Source organism: Megascapheus bottae, chromosome 12, assembly GCF_031878675.1.
Source record: "Megascapheus bottae isolate mThoBot1 chromosome 12, mThoBot2.hap1, whole genome shotgun sequence".
Lineage (NCBI taxonomy): Eukaryota > Metazoa > Chordata > Mammalia > Rodentia > Geomyidae > Megascapheus > Megascapheus bottae.
The window spans coordinates 36,848,606-36,872,425 of record NC_143520.1 but is presented as its reverse complement, the minus strand read 5'-3'; the positions used below and the strand labels follow the sequence as shown (position 1 = coordinate 36,872,425).

The 23,820-nt window shown below is 32.3% G+C and overlaps 1 protein-coding gene across 1 annotated transcript in view; it reads right to left on the bottom strand.

The window, feature by feature from the left end:
- Positions 1-11,778: 11,778 nt before the first annotated feature.
- Lrp1b (LDL receptor related protein 1B) overlaps positions 11,779-23,820 on the bottom strand; it is a 1,652,823-nt gene continuing 1,640,781 nt past the window's right edge. The window contains exons 89-92 of the mRNA XM_090342868.1: positions 19,337-19,427; positions 17,798-17,942; positions 14,899-14,997; positions 11,779-13,627 (exon numbers count right to left, since the gene is read on the bottom strand). Coding sequence (XP_090198994.1) covers positions 13,487-13,627; positions 14,899-14,997; positions 17,798-17,942; positions 19,337-19,427 — 476 coding nt within the window. The 3' untranslated portion in view covers positions 11,779-13,486. The remainder of the gene's footprint in view (positions 13,628-14,898; positions 14,998-17,797; positions 17,943-19,336; positions 19,428-23,820) is intronic.

Genomic DNA, 23,820 nt, shown 5'->3' with positions numbered 1-23,820 from the left:
TTATACTCTAGGTCCAGAGGGACTCAAATACAGTAGACATTGGATTGAGGGGCTTATTGTCTTGGTCATAAATCGGTAATCTGTGGTTGTATTAGATTTGTATGTAAGTGCACAAAAAGAAAGAGAGAGTGATATTACCAATCTAAAAGAGAGAAAATCTATTGTCAGCCAAATAAAAAGGTCTAGGTTGGATATATCTGAAAAATTATAATCTTGTTTAGTATTAATCTTGCCCCCATTTTCAAATGGGCAGAACAAGAAACTCAAGAAAAATGTCAAATCAAGGAATAGCATCTCCCACCCAATATAAACAGGCAATGGAGCAGTCAGTGGCAAATCTAGAGGAGAGTCTTCCATGTGCTACACAAATGCAACTGATAAACATCATTAATGAAAACTGTGAAAACATAAAGAAAGAGATAAGGAAGGAAGCCATAGCTAAACAAGAGGAAACCATAAACAAGGTGATATGTGAAAAAGGGGAAGCCATAAAAGAGGACATAATAAAGGTTTCTCAAAAAAATGGATGAATTCATAGAATCCACAAATAAAAAGGTGACCAAACTCCAACAAATGTCCAAAGAGAATAAAGCTGCTGAGCTAACCACTCAAATGGAAATCAAGGAGTTAAAGAAATCCTTACATGATCTCAAACAAGAGATGCAAGGCATCAAAAATGAGCAATTAGAAGCAAGGGAGATGAAGAATAAAGTAGATAGCTTTGATAGCAGGATAGACAATGCAGACGAGAGAATTTCCGGGGTTGAAGTTAATTTAGTTGTTATAGAGAAAGAACAGAAAATGAGTCAATTCAATTCTAGGAAATATGAGAAAATGCTTCAGGAGGTCCAAGATACAATTAGGAAGCCTAATTTAAGGCTAATTGGTATTGAGGAGGGTCTGGAGAAAGAAGTCAATGGTATTGGAAATATACTCCAGGGAATCATCTCAGAGAACTTCCCAAATATCCAGAAGGGCAGGCCTATCCAGATACAGGAAGCTTTTAGAACCCCAAACAGACCTGACCAGAAAAGGACATCCCACCATTACATTATAATCCGAACTGGATCAATAGAGACCAAAGATAGGATCCTAAAAGTAGCAGGGAGAAGAGAAAAACCACCAATAAAGGAAAATCAATCAGAATAACCCCAGATTTCCCAGCAGAAACCATGCAAGCAAGAAGAGATTGGAAGGATGTATGTCATGCCCTGAAATTAAATAACTACCAACCAAGAATATTGTTCCCAGCTAAGCTCTCATTCATAACTGAAGGAAAATAAAAACATTACACTTCAGGGAAAAGCTGCAACATTATGTAGCAACTAAACCAACATTAGAGAGAATTCTCAAAGATGTTCTACACATAGAAAACCAACACAAATGTAATACAGAGAAAGAAATAGCACATAAAACTCACAACATCTAAGTACCACAACAAGTATCAAGACACAGGCAATATTGAAAGCTTGTAAAAATGGCAGGAACTATTAAATATTTCTCAATCCTGATTCTCAACATCAATGGACTTAACTCTCCAATTAAACAACATAGACTATCTAGTTGGATCAAAAAGCATGATCCATTCTTCTGCTGTCTTCAAGAGACACATCTTACCCAAAAAACAAACATTTTTTTGAAAGTGAGAGGTTGGAATTAACTTTATCATGATAACAGCTCCCATAAACAGGCTGGAGTTGCGATCTTCATATCAGATAAAACGGACTTTAAAATAAAATCAGTGAGAAAAGACAAAGAAGGTTACTACATACTACTAAAAGGATCTTTCCTCCAGGAGAAAATAACCATCCTAGACATCAACACACCTAATCCCGGAGCTCTGAACTTCATCAAGCAAACTTTACTTTCACTGAAACCATACATAGATCGAAACAGACTGATTGCTGGTGATTTTAACACACCACTCTCACCTATGGACAGATCAACCAGGCAAAAACTCAACAGAGAAACCTTAGAATTGAACAACTGTATAGACCAACTAGATCTAACAGACACCTGCACACTATTCCACCCATCAACAACAAAATACACATTTTTTTCAGCATCACATGAAACATTTTCCATAATAGACCACATTTTAGGGCATAAAACAAACCTGGGTAAATTCAGAAACACTGAAATTATTCCCTGCACTCTTTCAGACCACAAAGGCATCAAATTGGAACTGAACATCCCTCTCTACCAACGAAAACACTGTAATTCATGGAGATTGAACAACACATTGTTGAATCACCAATGGGTCATCGAAGAGATCAGAAAAGAAATCCAACAAATTTAACAAAAAGGAGCAAACAAAATACCAGCTCCTTTGGGACACGGCAAAGGCAGTACTCAGAGGGAAATTCATAGCTCTGAGTGCCTACAATAACAAATTGGAAAAATCGCAAACCAGCAATTTAATGTGTCACCTTAAACTCCTGGAAAAAGAGCAACAAGCCAACCCTAATCCCACTAGAAGGAAGCAAATTATTAAAATCAAAGCAGAATTAAATGACTTGGAGTCTAAAAAAACTATAGAAACAATCAACAAAAGAAGGAGTTGGTTCTTTGAAAAAATTAACAAAATTGACAGACCCTTAGCAAATCTTACCAAAAAAAAGGGAGAACACTGAAATAAACAAGAATCACAGACGAAAATGGTAATATCATGACAGAAATTACCAAGATCCAGAATATCATGAGGGAGTACTTCTCAAACCTTATGCCAACAAATTTGAGGATCTAGAAGAATTGGATGAATTCCTGGCCAATATTAACATACCTACACTCACCCAAGAACTAACCCAACTAAACAGGGCTATTTCAACCACTTAAATAGAAATGGCAATAAGAGACATTCCACCTAAGAAAAGCCCAGGGCCAGATGGATTCACAGCTGAATTCTATAAGGTCTTCAAAGCAGAACACACACCAATACTCCTCAAGCTTTTCAACAAAATTGAAAATGAAGGCTTTTTACCAAACTCATTCTATGAACCAGTATAAACCTCATCCCCAAACCAGATAGAGATTCATCAAAGAAAGAGAAATATGGACCTATTTCTTTGATGAACATCGATGCAAAACTTCTCAACAAAATACTGGCCAATCGTCTACAACAACTCATCAAAAAAATTATACACTATGATCAAACTGGATTCATCACAGGGAGGCAAAGCTGGTTCAACATATGCAAATCAATTAACATAATTCAACACATCAACAGAAGCAAGAACAAAAATCACATGATTGTCTCAATAGATGCGGAAAAGTCATTTGACAAGATCCAACACCCCTTTATGTTAAAAACTCTGGAGAAACTAGGAATCCATGGAACATTCCTCAGTATAATAAAGGCTGTGTATGACAAACCCACAGCTAGGATTATACTTCATGGCAAAAACCTAAGGCCATTCCCTCTAAAATCAGGAACGAGACAAGGATGCCCACTCTCTCCACTCCTCTTTAACATAGTACTAGAATTCCTAGCCAGTGCAATAAGGCAAGAAGCAAACATAAAGGGGATCCAAATAAGGAAAGAAGAAGTAAAGCTTTCCCTCTTTGCAGATGACATGATTCTGTATTTAAAGAATCCTATACACTCCACTCCCAAGTTCCTTGAGCTGATTCAAAACTTTGGAAAGGTAGCCGGTATAAAATTAACCCTCAAAAATCAACCGCCTTCCTCAATGCCAACAGTGAGAGGAATGAGGCAACAATCAAGAAAGCAACTCCTTTTGCAAAAGCTTCAAAGAAAATAAAGTACCTAGGAATTATCTTAACTAAGAATGTAAAGGACCTTTTTGATGATAACTTTAAAACCCTGAAAAAGAAAATTAAAGCAGAGCTGAGGAAATGGAAAAACCTCCCATGCTCCTGGATTGGAAGAATCAATATCATGAAAATGACAGTCTTGCCAAGGGCTCTCTACAAATTCAACGCAATACCCATCAATATCCCAATGTTATTCTTTAAAGAAATAGAACAGGCAATCCAAAATTTCATATGGAATAATAAAAGACCCCATATAGCAAAAACACTTCTTAGCAGAAAGAACAGCTCAAGAGGTATTTCAATACCAAACTTGAGACTCTATTAAGGAGCTATAATCATCAAAACACCTTGGTACTGGCACAAGAACAGACCTGAAGACCAATGGAATAGAACTGAGGACCCAGATATTAAACCACAGACCTATGGCCACATAATCTTTGACAAGGGAGACAAAAAAATAGTATGGTGGAAAGACAGCCTCAACAAGTTGTGCTGGCACAACTAGATTAGCACCTGCAGAAAACTAAAGTTGGATCCTTCTTTGTCACCCTGCACTAGAATGAATTCCAAATGGATCAAAGATCTCGAGGTAAAAGCCGACATACTGAAAACTTTACTGGAAGGAATAGGAAATACACTAGGCCTCCATGGCACAGGTTGAAACTTTCTTAATAAGGACCAAGAATCACAACACATCAGAGAAAGGCTGGATAAGTGGGATTGCATTAAACTGCAGAGCTTTTGTATGGCAAAGGACATAGCTAGTAAATTAATTAGGAAGCCTATAGAGTGGGAGAAGATCTTCACCAACCAAACAACGGACAAAGGCCTCATATCTAAAATATATCAACAGCTCAAAAAATTGAATCACCCTAAAACTAATCTCCAGAGAAACAACCATCCCATTAAAACATGGTCCAAAGACTTCAAGAGAGTCTTCTCTAAAGAAGAAACAAAAATGGCCTATAGACACATGAAGAAATGCTCAACATTTCTGGTAATAAAAGAAATGCAAATCAAAACAACTCTAAGATTCCACCTCACTCCAGTTAGAATGGCCAGGATCAAGAAAACTAGTAACAGCAGATGTTGGAGGGGATGTGGCCAGGAGGGATCACTATTACGCTGCTGATAGTAGTTCAAACTTGTTCAACCACTATGGAAAGCAGTATGGCAGTTCCTCAAAAGACTAAACATAGAGCTCCCCTATGACCCAGAATTCCACTACGAGGCATTTACCCAATCGTCCAGAACAAGGTCAGACTAAATCCACTAGCACAACGATGTTCATTGCAGCACTGTTTAACATAGCAAAGATGTGGGACCAACCCAGATGTCCCTCAGTTGATGAGTGGATCAGCAAGGTGTGGTACTTATACACAATGGAATTCTATGCTCCTGTCGGAAAGAATGGCATTTCCCCATTTGTTAGGAATTGGAAAGACTTAGAAAAAATCATATTAAGTGAAGTAAGCCAGACCCAAAGGAACTTAGGCTCAGTGTTTTCCCTCATTTGTCATAATCAGTAGAAACCTTGTGCTCTCCTTGCAGAGATTTGCAATAGAGCAAAACCCAGATTCATAAGGCCATATAGTATGACACTAAATGAAAGGATCTCTAGGATATAGAAACAAAAGCCATATAATGAGTGATTGTTGTCCTTAACATACTATGTTATCTCTCATCTCTTTTGCTATCCCTAGATTATCTCATATTGTTACAGTGTCTTACTTTGTTATCTGATATATTGGATATATTTGTATTTGGTTATTTGGAATTGGATAGGGAAGGTGGAAAACAAGATGAGGGGTGGGGGTGGGGGGAGGGAAATGGGGACCAAGACATGTGAAAAGGTATCAATGTATGGGAATTAATGAACCATCTATCTGGTAAATATCATGTAACCCTTCTATTAATTACAATAAAATATATATGAAAAAAAAGTAAAGCTAGGAGAAGAGAAGACATGTCTACGAGGAAACAGAGGTAACCGATTTGTCATTGAAGGATAGCATCTGAAGTAAGGAAAAAAGGCACTGTAGTTTCTGTTGATAGATTCTTTGTTATAAAATCTCACCTGTGAATAGGAGCACGGAATCTATACTTTAAGATTTTGTACCAAGGGTTCTCGTAATTGGTAAGGAGGCTAGTAATATTTTAAAAGAAGCTACTAAACAAACCATGACTCAGTCATTTTTGTGTCACTTAAAGATGTTGATTACTCAGTCAGTTTATTTGACAAGTCAATGAGTTTTAGGAAAAAGCAGTTAACTTAAAACCAAACCAAAACTCTCTGATTACACTGTTTCTGAATAATAAAAATAAAATTATTATTATTTTTATTATTATAAAACAGTTGGTTTTCCCTGAACACTCATGTGTAAATATATGGGCATATTGACATTAGTATGAGAAAAAATCATAGTCAATTCTAGAACAGATTTGCAAGATTATAGATAAAATGAATGAGGCCAGGATGTGGCCTAGTGGTAGAGTGCTTGCCTAGCATGCAAGAATCTCTGGGTTCGATTCCTTGGTACCACATACACAGAAAAAGCCAGTAGTGCTATGTCTCAAGTGGTAGAGCACTAACCTTGAGAATGCTCAAGGATAGTGCCCAGGCCCTAAGTTCCAGCCCTAAGACTGGCAACACAAAAGACATATATTTCCAAAGATGGTAGTTATTTCTGTTTACTAACTAAAGGAAATATATTTTAAATAATAAAATCCATCTTAAAGAAAAATAATTTTAGCTGAAAATAAAGCATGATAGTTTACCAGATTAAAATATGCACATTTGTTTAAAAATGTTTTCATTTTACCTCATTGTTTTGTTTAATTGTATACCTTGGAAGAATGTTGCAAAGAATTAAAAACTCATTTGGACTCAGAAGAAAAATAATTATTGCCACTGCTGAATACCTGTAAGTAGCAAAGTAGGCTTGACAGAGTATGAAGACAAACTTTATCACTCTGACAATGTACATGCAACTTAGTTCATTTTTATTTTTAAAGCCAGAGAGAAATATTAGAAGAGATGAAAAACCTAAAAATGAGGCTTTTGATATGTGTATTAGATGAGCTATATCTGTAAAATAGACCTGTAAGTGTTGTATAAACAAAATTAAGAATGGAGAAAAATTGCAGAAAATTATTGTTTGAAAACAATACAAACTATCAACGATAGGACAAATGACAAATTAAAATAACACACCTGAAAAATTATTTTTATACTATAAACATAAATTGCACCAAGGAACATTAAAGAGGTTTTATAAGAGGGCTATAAGCATAGGTATTCATTCATTTTGGATAGAGAAACATAATTTTTTTATTTGAATTTAATTTTGAGGGTGGTAGTTCATACTTCTTTAAAAATGAAGCACAAAAAAGTTTAAGTTGGTGCCCAGTAATTGAGTAAACTAGCTGAGACAGATATAAAACAGGGTGGGTCCTTTAATTCAGATCCCTATGCAAATTAATAAGCAAATATACTAAAACTCTTTTAAGCTAACAATAAGCACTATAATTATAAAATTATGCTAGTAATATGGCTTCCAACAATATCATTGCTGACAGAGAATGTGAACAAGGGGATGTTTATAAAACAATAAATTGCAAAATGATATTAGACATTGTTTAAGATTGTAACAAGAATAACGTTGGGAATTTCAAATTTTAAGTCAAACAAGGTAGTTGATTCTTAGGCAACATAGAAAAAACCCATCTTCAAAATATCATCTAAAGGCTATTGTGTGTAGGTTTGTGTATACATTTGTGTCTGTGTTCATATGTTCACATAGATGTTCATAATTGCAATTGTGTACTAGAAATTATAGGAATGAAAGTTACCCTAATTTGAAATCTTATATTTCATTATTTTCTTGCTAAGTTTCACATTATCGGTGAAATATCTACTATCACCTTAGTTAAGTGAACTGAACTTACACTTTGTTTATAAATTCTAAATATCTTCATATATGGTTTCACATTTCATATTTGGACATATGTTCTGAATTATACATATTCTGAAGTATACTTCAGAATTTATTTTACATGTGAAAAATATTTTCTCACCCATAAATTTTCACTGTATTGAACCTAGCAAGATGTATATAATTTTCACTACTGCAATATTTTATGATGCTAAAATAATTTTATTACTGCATCTTTATGCATCTATTCTATATATGATAAGAACTTTACTTGTAACAGGAAAGTTGTTATTTATGTACTAAAATTACTGTAGAAGCAACAACTAAAACATTATAGGGTAAACAAATGACTCAAGCATCAGAACCACATTTCTTTTTTTTCTGGTGATGAATTCAATTGCTTTTTTATTTAAAAAATTAGCTAATAGAATATAGAACCATATTTCTTAAGTTCACTGATACCTTACAAACCCACAGTGAAAGGGCAAAATATTTATTACAACAGATGAGCACATTGTAAGCAGAGACTTCATCTAATGGATCTTCTTGACTATACTTTTTCTCTTGATTTTTGATGAAATTACTTTTCAGAACCAATCACAAGCATCTAAACATTGTTTCTTTAGCAGAAATATGAACTATATATACACATAGCAATTTGTAATAGACATAGCTGAGCCTCTGCATACAATAACAGAAAGACTTATTATTAAAAGCAAAACAGCTCTAAATATTTTTAATTAACTTTATCCTTCCGAAATATTCTAAATTTCTAGATATGTCAAGTTACTAATAAGTACAGTAAAATTATAAAACAGACAATTTGATGCTTGTTGCTTTTTATCATTTTAAGCACATGGGAGAAATATGTATAAATATTATTTAGAGTATATACTTGCATAATCCATTTCTTCAATGTTATATGTCAGATATCACAATTAAATTACATCTATTATTCTATATTAATCTTTCATCAAGTATTAAGTTATAATTATCAATTAATTGACAAAAAATAGAAATAGGGAATAAGTTATAGGAAAATTTTCAAAAGGTAGTGAGCTATCTAGTGCTTAAATATTTAAAAAATTCTCTTAATGTTTTATCATTAAGAAAAAGTATATAAAATAATTGGATCTAAAGAGTATTAATATACTAAGAGCAAGATGGTATGTTACATCCAGTGGATATGTCTGAAATTGTAGAGACGAGAAAGGATTAAGGAAAATAAGCAAGTTATTTTCTTCCATTATTAATTTTTCCTACAGGGGATTTAGAAGCTACAATACGAACCAGTTTTCTTCACATCTAAGTCCTCACAAAAATGCAATATTGTATTTGTGGCAAACTCCTAGTTCAAAAAATAAATATAGAGAAAAGGGTACTTTAGAAAGAGGTGGTATGGGACCTAGAGAAGAAGGGTAGACATATGAAGAAAAGACAGGGAATACAGTCAAACCTTTAATATATATCTTACCAAATTAAGAAAAGTGACAGAAGAGGTGGACTGGGAAAGGTGGTTGAGAATTTTGAAAGGGGTGTCATGGTATTCATAAACTGCTTCATTAAATGGCAACTACTTTTAGCAACTACTTAAGATGTTAAGTACATATTAAAAGTAATGGACAATAAGTATATGATTCAGTTCAAAACAAAATAACCACCCATGATATAAAAATCAAACACATTTGTGCCAGTTAGCTTAATACACACTAAAGTGTATGAATTCGTATATAAAATATTTCCTCTTAGAAGTGGCTCATTTACCCATTGCTGCCAGAAGTGGAGCTGTGGCTTAGGGTTACAGTACTAGCTTTGAGCAAAAAAAAAACTCAGGAAGAGTGTCCAGGCTCTGAAGACAAGCCCCAGAACCAGTACACAAATAAGGCTCTTTGTTTACTGCACTGGTAGTTAATTAATACATTTTATGTAATTTCAATTAATACCATTATATCATCTGCAGTAAAGAATGAAGATTGAATTTGGAATGTCATGTTTTTGTTGACAAGATTTCCTTTTCCTATGTGGCAGACGGAATACAACGCTACAATATAGGCTTATGAAAAGTAACTGATCCCCAGAAAAATTTGTCAAAACTTGCAGGTTTATTGTGTTGTTTCAACTTTGAGCATAGCTGTTACTTCACATAAATAGATGAGTGAGTGCAGGGATACCTATAAGTCAGAAGTATAAAAGAAAGCATAAAATTACCTGGTTTGGAAGCTTTAATTTTTTAATACAACGTTTTCCATCAATATTTGAAGGTATCATTTAGTAAGCAAGTTTTGTGGAATTTATAAAGAATTGTCACCATAAAGGAAATTTGTATTTTTGGAATTCTAGCATTTAAATGGAATTTTGAAATTAGAAGCTGGAATAGTTAGCTGTAGAAAAAAAATATATTTAAGTTTGATAGTGGAAAATAAATTTGTGTCCTCTAAAGCCTGATTGTGAAATTGCTGCAAACAAATAGCATTAAGTAAGATGAGAACTTAAATTAACAAAACTTGAACATCTATGCAAATGTGCAAATAAAGAAAATGGGAAACTTAGGTTCATGTAGTCAAGTTTACATGTTCTACCAGCGGTTCCTTTCTTGAAAATGCTGTTCATAATGACATTTGTAATAGCAGTCATGCATATTAGATCCCACATTATAGCTGGCTGTCTATCAAACATGGTTTGCTATTTACATTATTGTTAACAGTAACAAGATCATACCAACCTGTAGATTTGAAAATTTAAGTTTTATTAATTCAGTTGAAATCATATTAAGTGAGTGAAATAAGCCAGACTCAAAGAAACAGGCTCCATGGTTTCCCTCACTTGTAGTAATTACTACACGTCTAGGATTCTCCTAGTACAGGATTGTATTAGTTCACAAACTGTGTACATATGGCCATATGGGATGAGGCTAAGCAAAATGAAATCCATGATACGGGGAAAGATGAGGTTTATCTTTGTAATTGTTTTTCTTAATGTACTATGTGAAGTTATTTCTTTTCTCATTTTCCCCCTCATGGTTTATTTCATGTTGTTACTGTATTTGACTTTAGTACCTGGCATATTGTATATTAATTAATTTGTTTATTTGAAATAGGAAAGGGAAGAGGAAAAACAAGCTGACTGGGAGATGGTGGGGGTAGTAAGACATGGGAAGGAGTGTTAATATTTGAGAAGTAATGTACCCATTACCTGACAAATGATACTGCATCCTCTCTACACATCAATAAAAAGCCAGGTGCGATGGCTCACACCTGTAATCCTAGCTCCTCAGGAGGCTGAGATCTGAGTACGGAGGTTCAAAGCCAGCCTTGGCACTAAAAGATCCTGAGACTCAGCCCTAATCAACTACTAGAAAACTGGAAGTGGTGTTGTGGTTCAAGGGATAGGATGGTAACCTTGAGATGAACAAGAGTTCAGGGACACTACCGCAGCCCAGAGTTCAAGATCCACAACTGACAAAAGAACAAAAACAAAAACAAAAACAAAAAAAAACCCTCCCTTTATTGAACACAATTCAATGATTGTGGGAGTAAACAAGGTTCGGATACATTTAGTATGATCTCTCTAGTCTGAAGTTCCAAGTAGCTATATTAATGACAAATCCCCTTACAAAATAATTTTTAAACTGTAGCTAAACAACTCTCAGGTTTGACTAGGGAAGTTTTGTTTTTTGTTTTTTTTTTTTTGAGACTAGAAAGAGAAGGAAAGAACTTAGAGTTATTTCAAACAAGTTATCCCATGCTACATGTGTAACCTGTATCTTTTCATGATAATATTCAGCATAGCAAAAACAACAAAGCAGAGAGGAAGAAAGGTAAGGAAATTGTTTCTGATTTGCAAAAGAAAGGAAACTGCTTTCTGTGTTACCTTATGAAAAACGATTCAGTGAACCAATATTTTTCTGGGATTTGTGTTTCAAAGGTATAGACAAAACCCTACCATGTTCCTTTAAATTGTATTTAGGAGTGTGTAAGCTATATAAATATAGATTTCTCATTTTTTTTAAAAAACTACCCAACACAGAACTTAAATATGTAGAATTTCATTTAAATAAGTCAGTCAACAATTTTTATAAAGTATTTAACACTTCATTATAGAAACATAGGCAAAATGACTATTATAACCAAAATGAAAAATACTGTTCAATTTAAAAAATGTACTTAAACAAGAACCTGGAAAAGTTTATGATATGCATAACATTGCAAGCAAAATTGCACTAGTATTACATAAATCAATATTTTATAAAGGCCTCAGTATGGCAAAGTTTAGAAATAGGTAGTATGCATGCACAGAGTACAACAAAAAGTCTCCTTATAAAACAGCAGGTTTTTTAATGCTTGTACAAAGGGATAAAGAGCAACCACAAACATATTTCATCTGTTAGGTTAATACATTTTGACAGCTAAAAGTCAGTCATGTCTATCAGAGGAACAAAAAGCCCTCAACAACTTGTGAATAAATTTTTTGTGCCTTTAAAGATATTTGTATAAAAATGCTATCCTTTTTTAATACAACTTAAATAAACCTTACTTTTTTCAATCAAACTTTGAAAACAAAACAATTGACAAAAAAGTTTGAATGGCATCCATATGTTTTGTATAAATAAAAAGAAACCCATGAACCAGCACAACTGATAGAGCATTTATAATCTCCACCTTTGATTAGGGGCATGTCATTTGAATTTTTCTACTTGAAATATTCTAGAATAGATTCTGGGTAGGGTCAAAAATGGGAATTAATCATAATATAATTTTTAAAATGATTTTCTAATTCCTATTTGTCAAAGTGTCAACTTCACCTGTTTCTTTTAACTTCACAGAAAACATGCTCTTATAATTGAATTTCTGTTATAGACTATGTACTTGTACAATATCCTTTACTGGTCAATATGGTAAGCAATAAACCTAATCTTCCACAAATTACATATGACTGGGAAAAAATACATAGGACATGAGTACCCAATGCCATGATTTTCTCTAGGTTGTTTTTTTTGTTTTTTTTTTTTTTTACCTCAGATTTGAGAAGAATTGAAGGTCTTATCCAATAACAAATGTGATCTTAATATATTTTGGTTTTGTTCTACCATCTAAATAGAGTTATTTCTTATAAAGTATATATGTTTAGTGCATCATATAGAATTTACTAAATTTTAGAAAATATAGTCCTCTTTATTCATGCAAATTTTTGATTTGTATATATCTGTATATTTTTCAAAGTTTTTATTCATCCCTTACCAATCTAAGACTAATTTCTGAGTTAAATTAGTGAGAGCTGCGTATTTTCAGCAGAGATTCAATCTAATATCCATGGGTAAAAAGAAGACATTGTCCATTCAGTCATTCCCTTGTCCATTTAAACACAAAAGTAAAATGACCTTGTATTACAGATTTCAGAGCATATCATGAAAAAGTGTGAAGATCTGTCAGTTAAGTAGAACCAAAAGTTCCTAAAAAATAGATTGCTCCTCTTCACACTAAAAAGGAATATACTGTTTATCAATTTAACAAATCCAAAGGTGTGTTCTATCAGCAGCATTGTTGGAAATTGTACTGTAGTGCAGTTCTTTTTCATAAAAATACCATACAAATGGTCAATCAATAATCATCATCAACAAAATAAAATACCCCTCCCCCCAAACTCAGTAAACTATTAGCCAGGAAAAGGATAAAGTAAACAGGGAATTCTGATGCCAAAACAAGTATAAGACTGTTGGAACATACAAAAGTAATCCTTATATTTTATACATTTGTACAGCATATAAAAGATATCACCGATCATGCCACTGTCTCTCTTATACCAATCTCTATTTTCTTTGGAAGCAATTCTTTCCTTTCATCAACACTTCCTAAGGAGTTTCGACAGTTTTGTCCATCCATATACAACTTGGCATATACTGGGTTGGAGTAATTTGTTGGCTGAAAATAAAAATAATAATTTTATTCACTTTTGCCCATATTTTTATTTTTAGGAGTTATATCTTTTATGGATAATATAATGGTAATATACTCAATGAATTTAATAATACATATTGAAATTCAATTTAAATTCTACTTATAAGTTTTAACTCAATTCATTTTATTATGAGATGCAAACATACATTGTGTGTGACAAACAAAAGGTCTGATATGAAATGAAAAACTTAATATATCTTTCTGAAATTCTATTCAGCAAGGCTTTATTGTAAAATGTAATTGAAATTTTTATTTTTGGGGGTCATAGGTCCACTATTGTCACCTCTTACTTTTAAGGCAAATACCTTAATTAAAAAATTATCTAATTAGTTGGGGATTATAATTCTATGACATTAAAAATAAAGAGAAATAGATTCAAAGAAATATAATGGGGTTATGTTTCAAAGAAAAACATAGTTTTCCATACATCTTATTTGTTTTTATCATTTGAATAGTTTTGGTCTTTGAGATTTAAACAGTCGTATTAACTTTCATAGACACAAAACAATCAAGGATTACAAATGTGACTGGTTTAAGTTGAAACTTATTCATTGTTTATATTTTAAGAATTTTTCAAATGATATCATGAAAATGTTGTTTGTTTCTGACTTCATTGCCATTTGTTTTTAAAAGCATTATATTAAACAATATTTAGATCATGCAAAGAAGACAAACATGGTAATGTGAATGAAAAGTAGTTGATGGAAGAGAAAGATAAGGAAGATCGCAGTCCTCTCTGGGAATACTGACATTTATACCTTATTCTTCGTCTGCCAAAAGTGAGCCATGCTACAATGAGCTACAGGACAAAATACTGGCTGCCTATTCTGAAAATATGAGAATGACTTCATGCAACTCTCTCTAACTTCTCAATATGAAGGCATGTTTTCTGAACTTCATTCTTAATTCATTGAAATATCATAATAGGAAATTCATTAAACAAAATTTAAATTTATAATATTTAACTGTACCTTTCTAGCCATATGTTCTTTACTAATGCCAACACGAATTCATTTTCACTCTTGAGAAGCTTAAAATCTTTCTGACCCATTCAATAACTTTTCAAAAATGACAGACTACTTTGTAATCTCTTAGATCTTATACATTGCCTTCAATTTTTAATGCTGCTTTTAAATCTTTTGTTAAGTAAAAAAATAACTAAGGGCATGCCTTTTGTCTAGGTCTAGGTCACCGTGGTCAGGAATGGGCATGAAATAAGGAATGTCTTCTCTCACCCCAGCAGTTAGTGGTCCTTTCAAATCAGAATTTAGGTAGATGGGCGGTGCTGTGTGGGGAAGCTTGAAAGCACTGGGACCTCCCCCTATATACCTGGCCTGTGTACAAACAGAGAATTTTAGTTTCTCATGTGATATCATTGAATCATGTGTTATTGATACAAAATATGTTAAATAATTAAGTATATCTTTATTGTTGATCTATGGTCATTGTATTCATACTAGGATTTATAACATGCACAGGAAATACTGACACCACATTACTGTTCTATACATAGAGATTTCAGTTTGACTGGCTTACTGACATACTTTTTATTGTAGCAATATCCATCCATTTCTGTTTAACTCAGTTTCCCCTAAGGAAAACTTATCTTCTCTAACATCTCTGAGCAAAATGAATGAGGCTCTCCAAATCAGATATTGACATTCGCCAAAATATGTGCATCTAAATGAAGATCTTTTATTATTAGAAGATTCACATTTCTTGAAGTTTTTATTATTTTAAGTTTGCAGAAAATCATATCAAACTTCAAACTTGACACTCAAGCTTATCACATTAGAAAGATGACTTTCTAATCAAAACAAGATTAATTAGTGATAAAAATCTGCTGTCTAAATCATCATCTGATGCCATTGAACATATTTAAGGGTAGAATTATCCAATTCAATGCACTTGTGTTTATAATGTAATGCTTATTAGCAATAAAACGTGAGCATTTGAAATTACTGATGAATTTACATGTTTACAAATATTGCCTGGGAAAAGTGGCTGACATTTGTAATCTTAGATCCTCAGGAGGATGAGATCTGAGGATCAAGGTTCAAAGCGAGCCTGGGCATAAAAGTCTGTGTGAGACTCTTATCTCCAAATAGCCATCAGGAAACCGGAAGTGGTGCTATGGCTCAAGTGGTAAAGAGCTAAGCTTGAGCTTTTCCCAGGCCCAGTGTTCATGCTCCACGACTGACAAGATAAACAAATTAATCAAATACCCTCAACTTTAAAGAATAAATAACCATAGGTTATGGAACAAGAAAAAGGATTCTGAAAAATATTTTTCTAAAGATAACATTTACTCAATTGTTACCTCTTTACTTTTCTCATATACATCTCATTCAGAAAATATTTTAAGCAAATATAATTGTATTTACATTTATAAATTTGAATCTGGACAGCCATTTATGAATGAATTCCCATTTTCTACAACTGATAACCAGTAAATATTCCTTTGTGAGCTCTTCAAAAATGATTCAGTGGTTTCCCTCATAGTAATATCTCTTTTACTAACTTTTTTTAATTTTTTTATTGTAATTAATAAAAGGGTTACATGATATTTGCCATATAGATGGTGCATTAATTCACATACAACTTTTTAAAGTGCTTTAATAATTTTGTTTATAAAATAGCACTGAACTAAGCCTGCAAATAATGGACTGATCATTTCTTTTCCTGCATAATGAAATTTATATTTGATCACATAGTAGCCCAATGAATACATTTGTTTTGATCGTTTATATTGCTCTGATGAGATATTCTGCTTCACAGTACTTGCAGGACAATAGTCTTTCTATCCAGAGTGAGCCAAATATTGTTAGGAAATAATTCATATTTCCATTTCAAATATAAGGAATCAGCTACAATCAGCTTGCTAAATAATATTACATATAAATGCGATTAACCACTCAGAAAAATTGGCATGCAAATATTTATAGAAAGTTAAATACTAAGTATGTTAAAAATATATTTGAGGGGCACTGATGCATATGTTATTTTCCATGAATAACTATTAAATTTTTAAATGGGGGCAATGAGTTGTTATTCTTTTTAATTGATCAAAATTTGATCAATTTGAGAACTTCATGAAAGAAGTTCTTCATAAGTAATAGAAAACTCAGTCCTGTTTCTTGGATATCTTTCTCCTTCCTATTGATCAAATATAAGTATGTATAGCATATTTTGCTTACAGTTTCTTATAGAAAGTATTGAAGCTAAGGTTACCTAGATTAATTTCTTCAAAAAATAAAATATAAAGACTTGCTAATCAATAACAAAATTTGCAATCAATAAAAAATTCCTAATTAGGAATAATCTATGGACGATACTTTGAGAAAGTAAATTTTGCCCATATAATAATGGCTGCTTGGCTTCCATACAAGTAAATATTTGAGCATCAATATTAGGCTTAGAGATTTCAATTATAGATAAAAAACTAGACTGAGTAAAACTCTGTTTGATCTCACCAAAATATGAATATACAATCATTGGAATGTACATTGGTCACTTTTGATTATTAGAGTTGAAGATGCATTTTGGACAAACTGTTTATCAAACTGTGAATCAAAAAAAGATTAACTGCAATATATAAGTAAACTAAAACATATTGCTCTCTAAAATAAATTCATATTCTTGATTTTTTTAAAAAGTATACTAAAAGTTCACTGAAGTGAACCTTTTCAAGTTTCATTTATCTAGTTATATATTATTTGTACATATATTATCAGAAGGAACAGAAACCTAGCAAACAATTTTAGATCTTTAGTTTATGCATGAGTCAGAGTTACTTTTCCATTAAGATTCATAATAATTTAAAGGAAACATTTCTGAAAATTTGTTTGATTATGAAGAAATCCCAGGACAAAAATATTACCTCAATATATTTCCATAATATCTTATTTAAAATAAATAACATATTTTTATAAATCAAATGAATACATATAGTAGACTCACTGACATGCTTCAGATGAGTACAGTCCAAACTATTTTCATTTTTAGAAGATACTGTTTTCAAATATTGTAACCCATATTTCTTTACTAAACTTTTGGAAAGAAAATCTTGATAATATTCGAACATTTAATGGAAGAATATTAGTACTGCCTATCCAATATCATAAGACAAATTACCTTTGTAGGGTCTACCATGAATCCAGGATCTAATAATCCTCCATCAGCATGATCATGGTCCATCTCATACATATTATAAGATGGATTCCCAATTTCTACATTTATTCCTCCATTTATAATTGGTTGTCTTCTAATTGTTTTTGTCCTAGGATATGTGAACATTAGTATAGATGAGTTGTATAAATATCACCATTTATGGCATATTGATTTCAGAATTACATTTACTGTCCAATTACTATATAACTAATATAAAATTTTTAAATAAAATATATTTGAAATGAATTAACATGTGTAACTATGAAGAGAAACAAAATCTCATGATTCAGTAATTAATGTCTTCAATGTTTGACTTATTAATAAACACTGACAATAAAATTCTACTGAATTAAAATACCGTATTATTTAAAATTCACAAATATTAGTGCACACACATGTGTGTGTGTATGTGTGCTAGTACTGAGACTTGAACTCAGGACTACACACTCATTCAGCTTTTTCACACATGGCTAGACCTCTACCAACTACACCATACCTTCAATGCATCATTTTGTTGATTAATTGAAGATAGATTCAAAATCTGCTTCGATTAGCTTTTAACCAAATGGTTAGACCTCAGCTTTTAAGGTACCAGGTTTACAGGCAACGGACAGTGGAGCTTGGCTTCAATTATATTTTTAATAAATAAAAATTACATTTCTCTTTCTTTTATTGGAAAAATATCTCTAGCCAAATTTTGTAAAAGTAACTTTGTAGCAGAAGTCCCAGGATAGCAGATAGAGACCAGCTGTGGTAAACATTGGTGCTATGACTTCTCAACAAGCAGATAGAATGTAGTGATATATCCTCCTATAACTAGTGGAGAATATTTGTCCAAGGTTGGGCAGTAAATAATTGGGAGAAGCATAGCTTACATTGCAGATAATCTATCTAGCAATTATGAAACACTAAATTAAAAAAAAAAACTAATGCCATCATGAAAGAGAAAATCTTTGATACCAATTATTTTTAACTATCAGGTCAGGTAAAGTCTTAATTTATTATTCAGAAGCTTGATTAAAGTTCCTTCTTCCCAGATGAAACCCCACAGAAGAGCCTGTCTTCATCCTTCAAATTATTGACATAATGATACCTCTAGTAAGATTTAAATAAATGTCTGTGCTATTAGTTAATGAAATGTATAGATGAAAGCATATTTATATAGTCATCAATATATTGATATTAGCAATCATAGGTTACAAAAAGAGATAATCTTCAGGGACCCTTGCTGTTTGCTTCAAAGAAAAGATTATCAAAAATATAAAATGTACATTTTATCTGATTATAAACACAAATGAGATTTTTTTCATCAACCAAATAGTAGGGAATACTTGGATCATAATATTAATTAGAAAGAAAAAATATATAAGAAGCTCTGAAGTGTACAAGATATTAGCACTAGAATAACAATGTCACATGTTTAAGAATATTTTAAATATGACTATTTTTCACAAAATTATTTGGATTTATTTACTAAGTTTTAATTTTGAAAATAGCACTTACCTTCTTTTTCTTTTACAGAGAACTAAGCCAATTACTAGTGTAGTTATTAAAGTCACCAAGAGTACCAGAGGCACAATGATGGCCACACTTCCTGGAAAATGAATGGACGGATAGGTGAATAAATAAAGGGATGGAAAGGTACAACTTAGTTCTTTGTACCGTAAATCACTTCCTCACTGATGCAACAAAAATGCAACTTGGTTCAAGTATTGTGATTCTGAGCTTATATTCACATTACTGGAAAATTCATCAGCTTTTAAACACTTAGCTTGCTGGGTATACTTCTTTAAATATTTAGCTCTTATATATTGTACTTAAGTACCTGGAGTTTAGAGTTGCTGGAGTCTGTGCATTTACCCCATCAAATTTACATGCAATGCAGTTACCTACTCACTGGTAACTTTTGTGTAAAAATCAACTATGATTTATTCATTTGGGCAATTTCACTAGCCACATTCACATCAACTGTGATATTACACTATGAATATTTTCTAGCCAAGGGTTCATGTGATAAATTAACTGGCTGCATATCACAAAAAAGGACCTCTAAAAAACAAAGCAATTCAACAAAAAATTAAGAGTTAACATTGACTTGTGAATGGGACACTGATTTATTTACATTTTTATTAGCATCAAACAGATATATGAGGATTTCCTCTGATATGCCCATTTATACATACAAGGAATCTCTACCAAACAAAATTCCTCAATTATTCTTTATCCTTCAAGAATATCAAAGAATGTAAAATTTTTAATATATTTTCTGCAAACACATGTAAAAGTAAATATATTGGGGCAAAAATAAATTGCAATTATATAGAAGACACAGCCACTTAAGGACTTCAACATAGAAACCTAGATTTGCTTTAAAAAATACCTAGAAAATACCTAGATAAGATAGTATATTTTTAAATCAAAAAGCCAAAAGCTTCTCTAAGTTTCTTTCATATATAATTCAGTTTTTCAAGTTGATACTGGAAGAAATAATCTGTCTATACTAATGAGCTAATCAAGGGAAACAAAGTCAAATTAACTTTTGAAATTAAAACTACTTTTGTTTTTTCATGTTACTATAACATTTGAATTTGAGGTGTTTACCAGTGGCCTGATTGTAAGAATAGCAGTTTGAAACCATCCTGGGAAACAAATTAAACTCTTGTCTATAATTACCACCTAAAATATGGAAATAAGTGTGTGGCTCACATGGTAATGCACCAATTCTGAGCAAAAAAAGAAAGAAAGAAAGAAAGAAAGAAAGAAAGAAAGAAAGAAAGAAAGAAAGAAAGAAAGAAAGAAAGAAAGAAAAGAAAATGCTCTGTTTGGTCTTTTTAGGAACCTCCACACTGCTTTCCAGAGTAGTTGAACCAGTCTCCAATCCCATCAGAAATATTGTCATGATACGTTTTGGCCACATCCTTATCAGCATCTGTTTTTATTAGTTTTCTTGATAATGGCCATCCTAACTGAAGTGACTTGTAATCTCAGTGTTTGGATTTGCATTTCTTTTATGCCTAGAAATGTTAAAAATTTCTTCCTGTGTCTTTTGACTATTGCTTTTTTTTTTGTCTTTTTGAAGAAGGCTCTCTGTAAGACTTCAGTCCATTTTATTAATTGGGTTGTTTTTTCACTCTATTCGTCAGGTGTTTCATTTTTTGAGTTCTAAGTATTTCTAAGTTTATTTTAGATAATATGGCCTTTACCTGATTCATAACTAGTAAAAATCTCTCATTCTGTGGACTTTCTATTAATATTACTATGTCTTTGTCATGCAGAACCTTTTAAGTTTGATACCATCTCCCTTATCCCATTTTTCTCTGATGTGTTATGAACCGAATTTGGGGAAGTGTTGACCATGCCTAGGAGGCCTTATACTTCTCCTACCCCTTCCTGTAATGTCTCTATGGTATATCAGGCTTTACGTTGAGGTCATGGGTCCACATAAAATTGATTGCACTGCAGAGTGATAGATAAGGACCTAGCTTCAGTTTCCATAATGTGTACAATCAATTCTGCCTACACAACACATAAAATAAATATGGGATAAAGGACATGGTATCAAACTGAAGAGGTTCTGCATGACAAAGACATATTATCAGTTCCAAGCTGTTTTTATTACTACCATTTGGTAATATAGTTTGAAGTTTGTTATTGACCCTTCAAAACTGTTCTTCCTGCAAAGGATTGTTTGTGCTAAACCCAGAGCTTCCCTGTAATTTGGCCATTTCACCACTGAGCATTTTTCTAATAGAACACAAACAAGTCCACATGAATGGTACCAATAAAACCACATTCATTGAAGCACTGTTTACCATAGGTAAGATATGGAAGCCACACAGATGCCTCTCAGTGGATGACTGAAAAATATGGTATGTATACATAATGGAAATACATGTTTCAGAAAGAATAATCCACACCCTTTATAAATGAATGGAAATACTTGGAAAATTGATATTAAGCCAAGTGAACCAGACTCAAAGAAACATAAACTGCATACCTTCATTCATTTGTTGTAACTAAAATGTTCCCATAAATCTACAAGTAAACACACTGGATGGTAAAAGGCAAAAAAAAATACACTAGGGGATGATAAATTATACAAGATTCTACACAGTCATACAGTGAGACAAAAAGAGGATTATCTGTTTTGTGGAGGATAAAGGAATGCAAAGAAAGGTGAGACAAAGTATGAAGAAATGTACCAGTGATATAAACCAGATAAAAAGAAACTATATAACTTGTACCAATGACAAGTTTGGAGAGAGAAACTGGGAGAAAATGAGAGAAGTAACACTGTGCAAAAAGAAATGCACTCACAACCTGCTTTAAGTAATTGTAACCATGCTATACATGACCTTTACAATGATAGTTAAAAGAAAAAGTTTAGCATAGTCATGGTCTTGTGTGTGTGATATTATGTTGTGCTTTTGGATTTGAGTAAGTGAACTTCATGTGAATATATAATTTATTTCTTTTTTATTTATCTTTAAGTAGTTATACAAAGACTTCAATTCAGCATGTCAGTTTGTGGATATGTCACCTATTGTCTATTAGTAATTAATGAAACAAAGACTCTGGCACCTTGCATAGTAATTGACATTTTCTCAAAAAATTTATATATGAGGAAACAGCTTGGTTTCTTCATGTGTTGTGACTTCAACTGATTGATCATGATTTTATAAGTAATTTTACTTCATTATTCATTCTTTGTTGTTAAAATTTTTGTACATTGGTAGATGTAAAATGCCTACCAACGCTGATTTTATGGTATGTAGCTGCAATTACAAATTATTCAGAAAATTAGTTTTTTCTTGTTTTTCATAGGTGTTTTGCTATTCCTATAAGACTGAAAACTATTAATTATGCATGCTAGAAAACAAAGATTTCTTTTTATAATACTTCCCACCACAGATGGCAAATGCAATTCTGTATATAACAGCATTCTGTGGAGGAGCCTAGAGTCCTGGTATATTTGTGTAGCAAATCAAGGTAATGGCAATAATACTTAATGCTAACAATAAATAATTCAAGGTACCACTTTTGCAAGTGTATTTTTTTCATAAAAGAGTTTATGAGTTTGTATTGATAGAAACAAATGGCAACTACATTTTTACAAAATTGTAGGAAAAAACTTATCAAATTATATTCCCCAAGTATCCAAGTAAATAAAAGCAAATATCCTAAAAACAAACCAAGTCTGTAACCAATAACTATTTAAGCAGAAAATTACAAATGGATTATAAAATGATAAAAATGTGTATAATATATTCAGCAAGGGTGAGGGACTAAGTCAACAATCATATCCATTGGAATGTCTTCCTTTGCATCATGGTTTAAAGTCCAATTATAAAAGACTTTTCACTAAAAAGTAGACAGGGATTATCAGCATATAATGTTCAAAAAAGTCTCTTTATCTGGGCAGTCAGTACATAACTTCAGTTGAGATCACAGACCATGACGCTGGGTTACATTCATTCAAATCTTATTCTAAATATAATCTAGGGGAAATACTTTTTTCCAGATTAAATAACTTACAAATTAATGTCCTTATTAAAATACTTCCAATTAGTGTTCATTAATATAAATGTGATTGTGCTAATAGTGTTGAATGTGGTTCTTATATGCTTAGTAAATAATTATTTTTCATTGCACCCTGTTCATGTCTCTGTTATATATATTTTTCACAATTTTTTTGCAAAGATTAGTTTATTTTTAAGCTCCTTGAGGGCATAAAGGAGCTTTACTTTTCAGGCAATGTAGTTCTTAGTTGCCCTAGGGGCCACTCATTGAATTCTCCAATAGAAACTATATCTTCAGGGATTGCTGTGGCTCAGACACTTGACGTTGCCTCTACTTTTTTTGTGAGATGGAAAGAACATACTTTCCTGTTGCTTGATGTACATGAGATGACAAACAAATGGGGTATATTCGACATATTGTAAGTACCACCTCAGGCAACGTTGGTATGACCAATCAAACATAAAGGA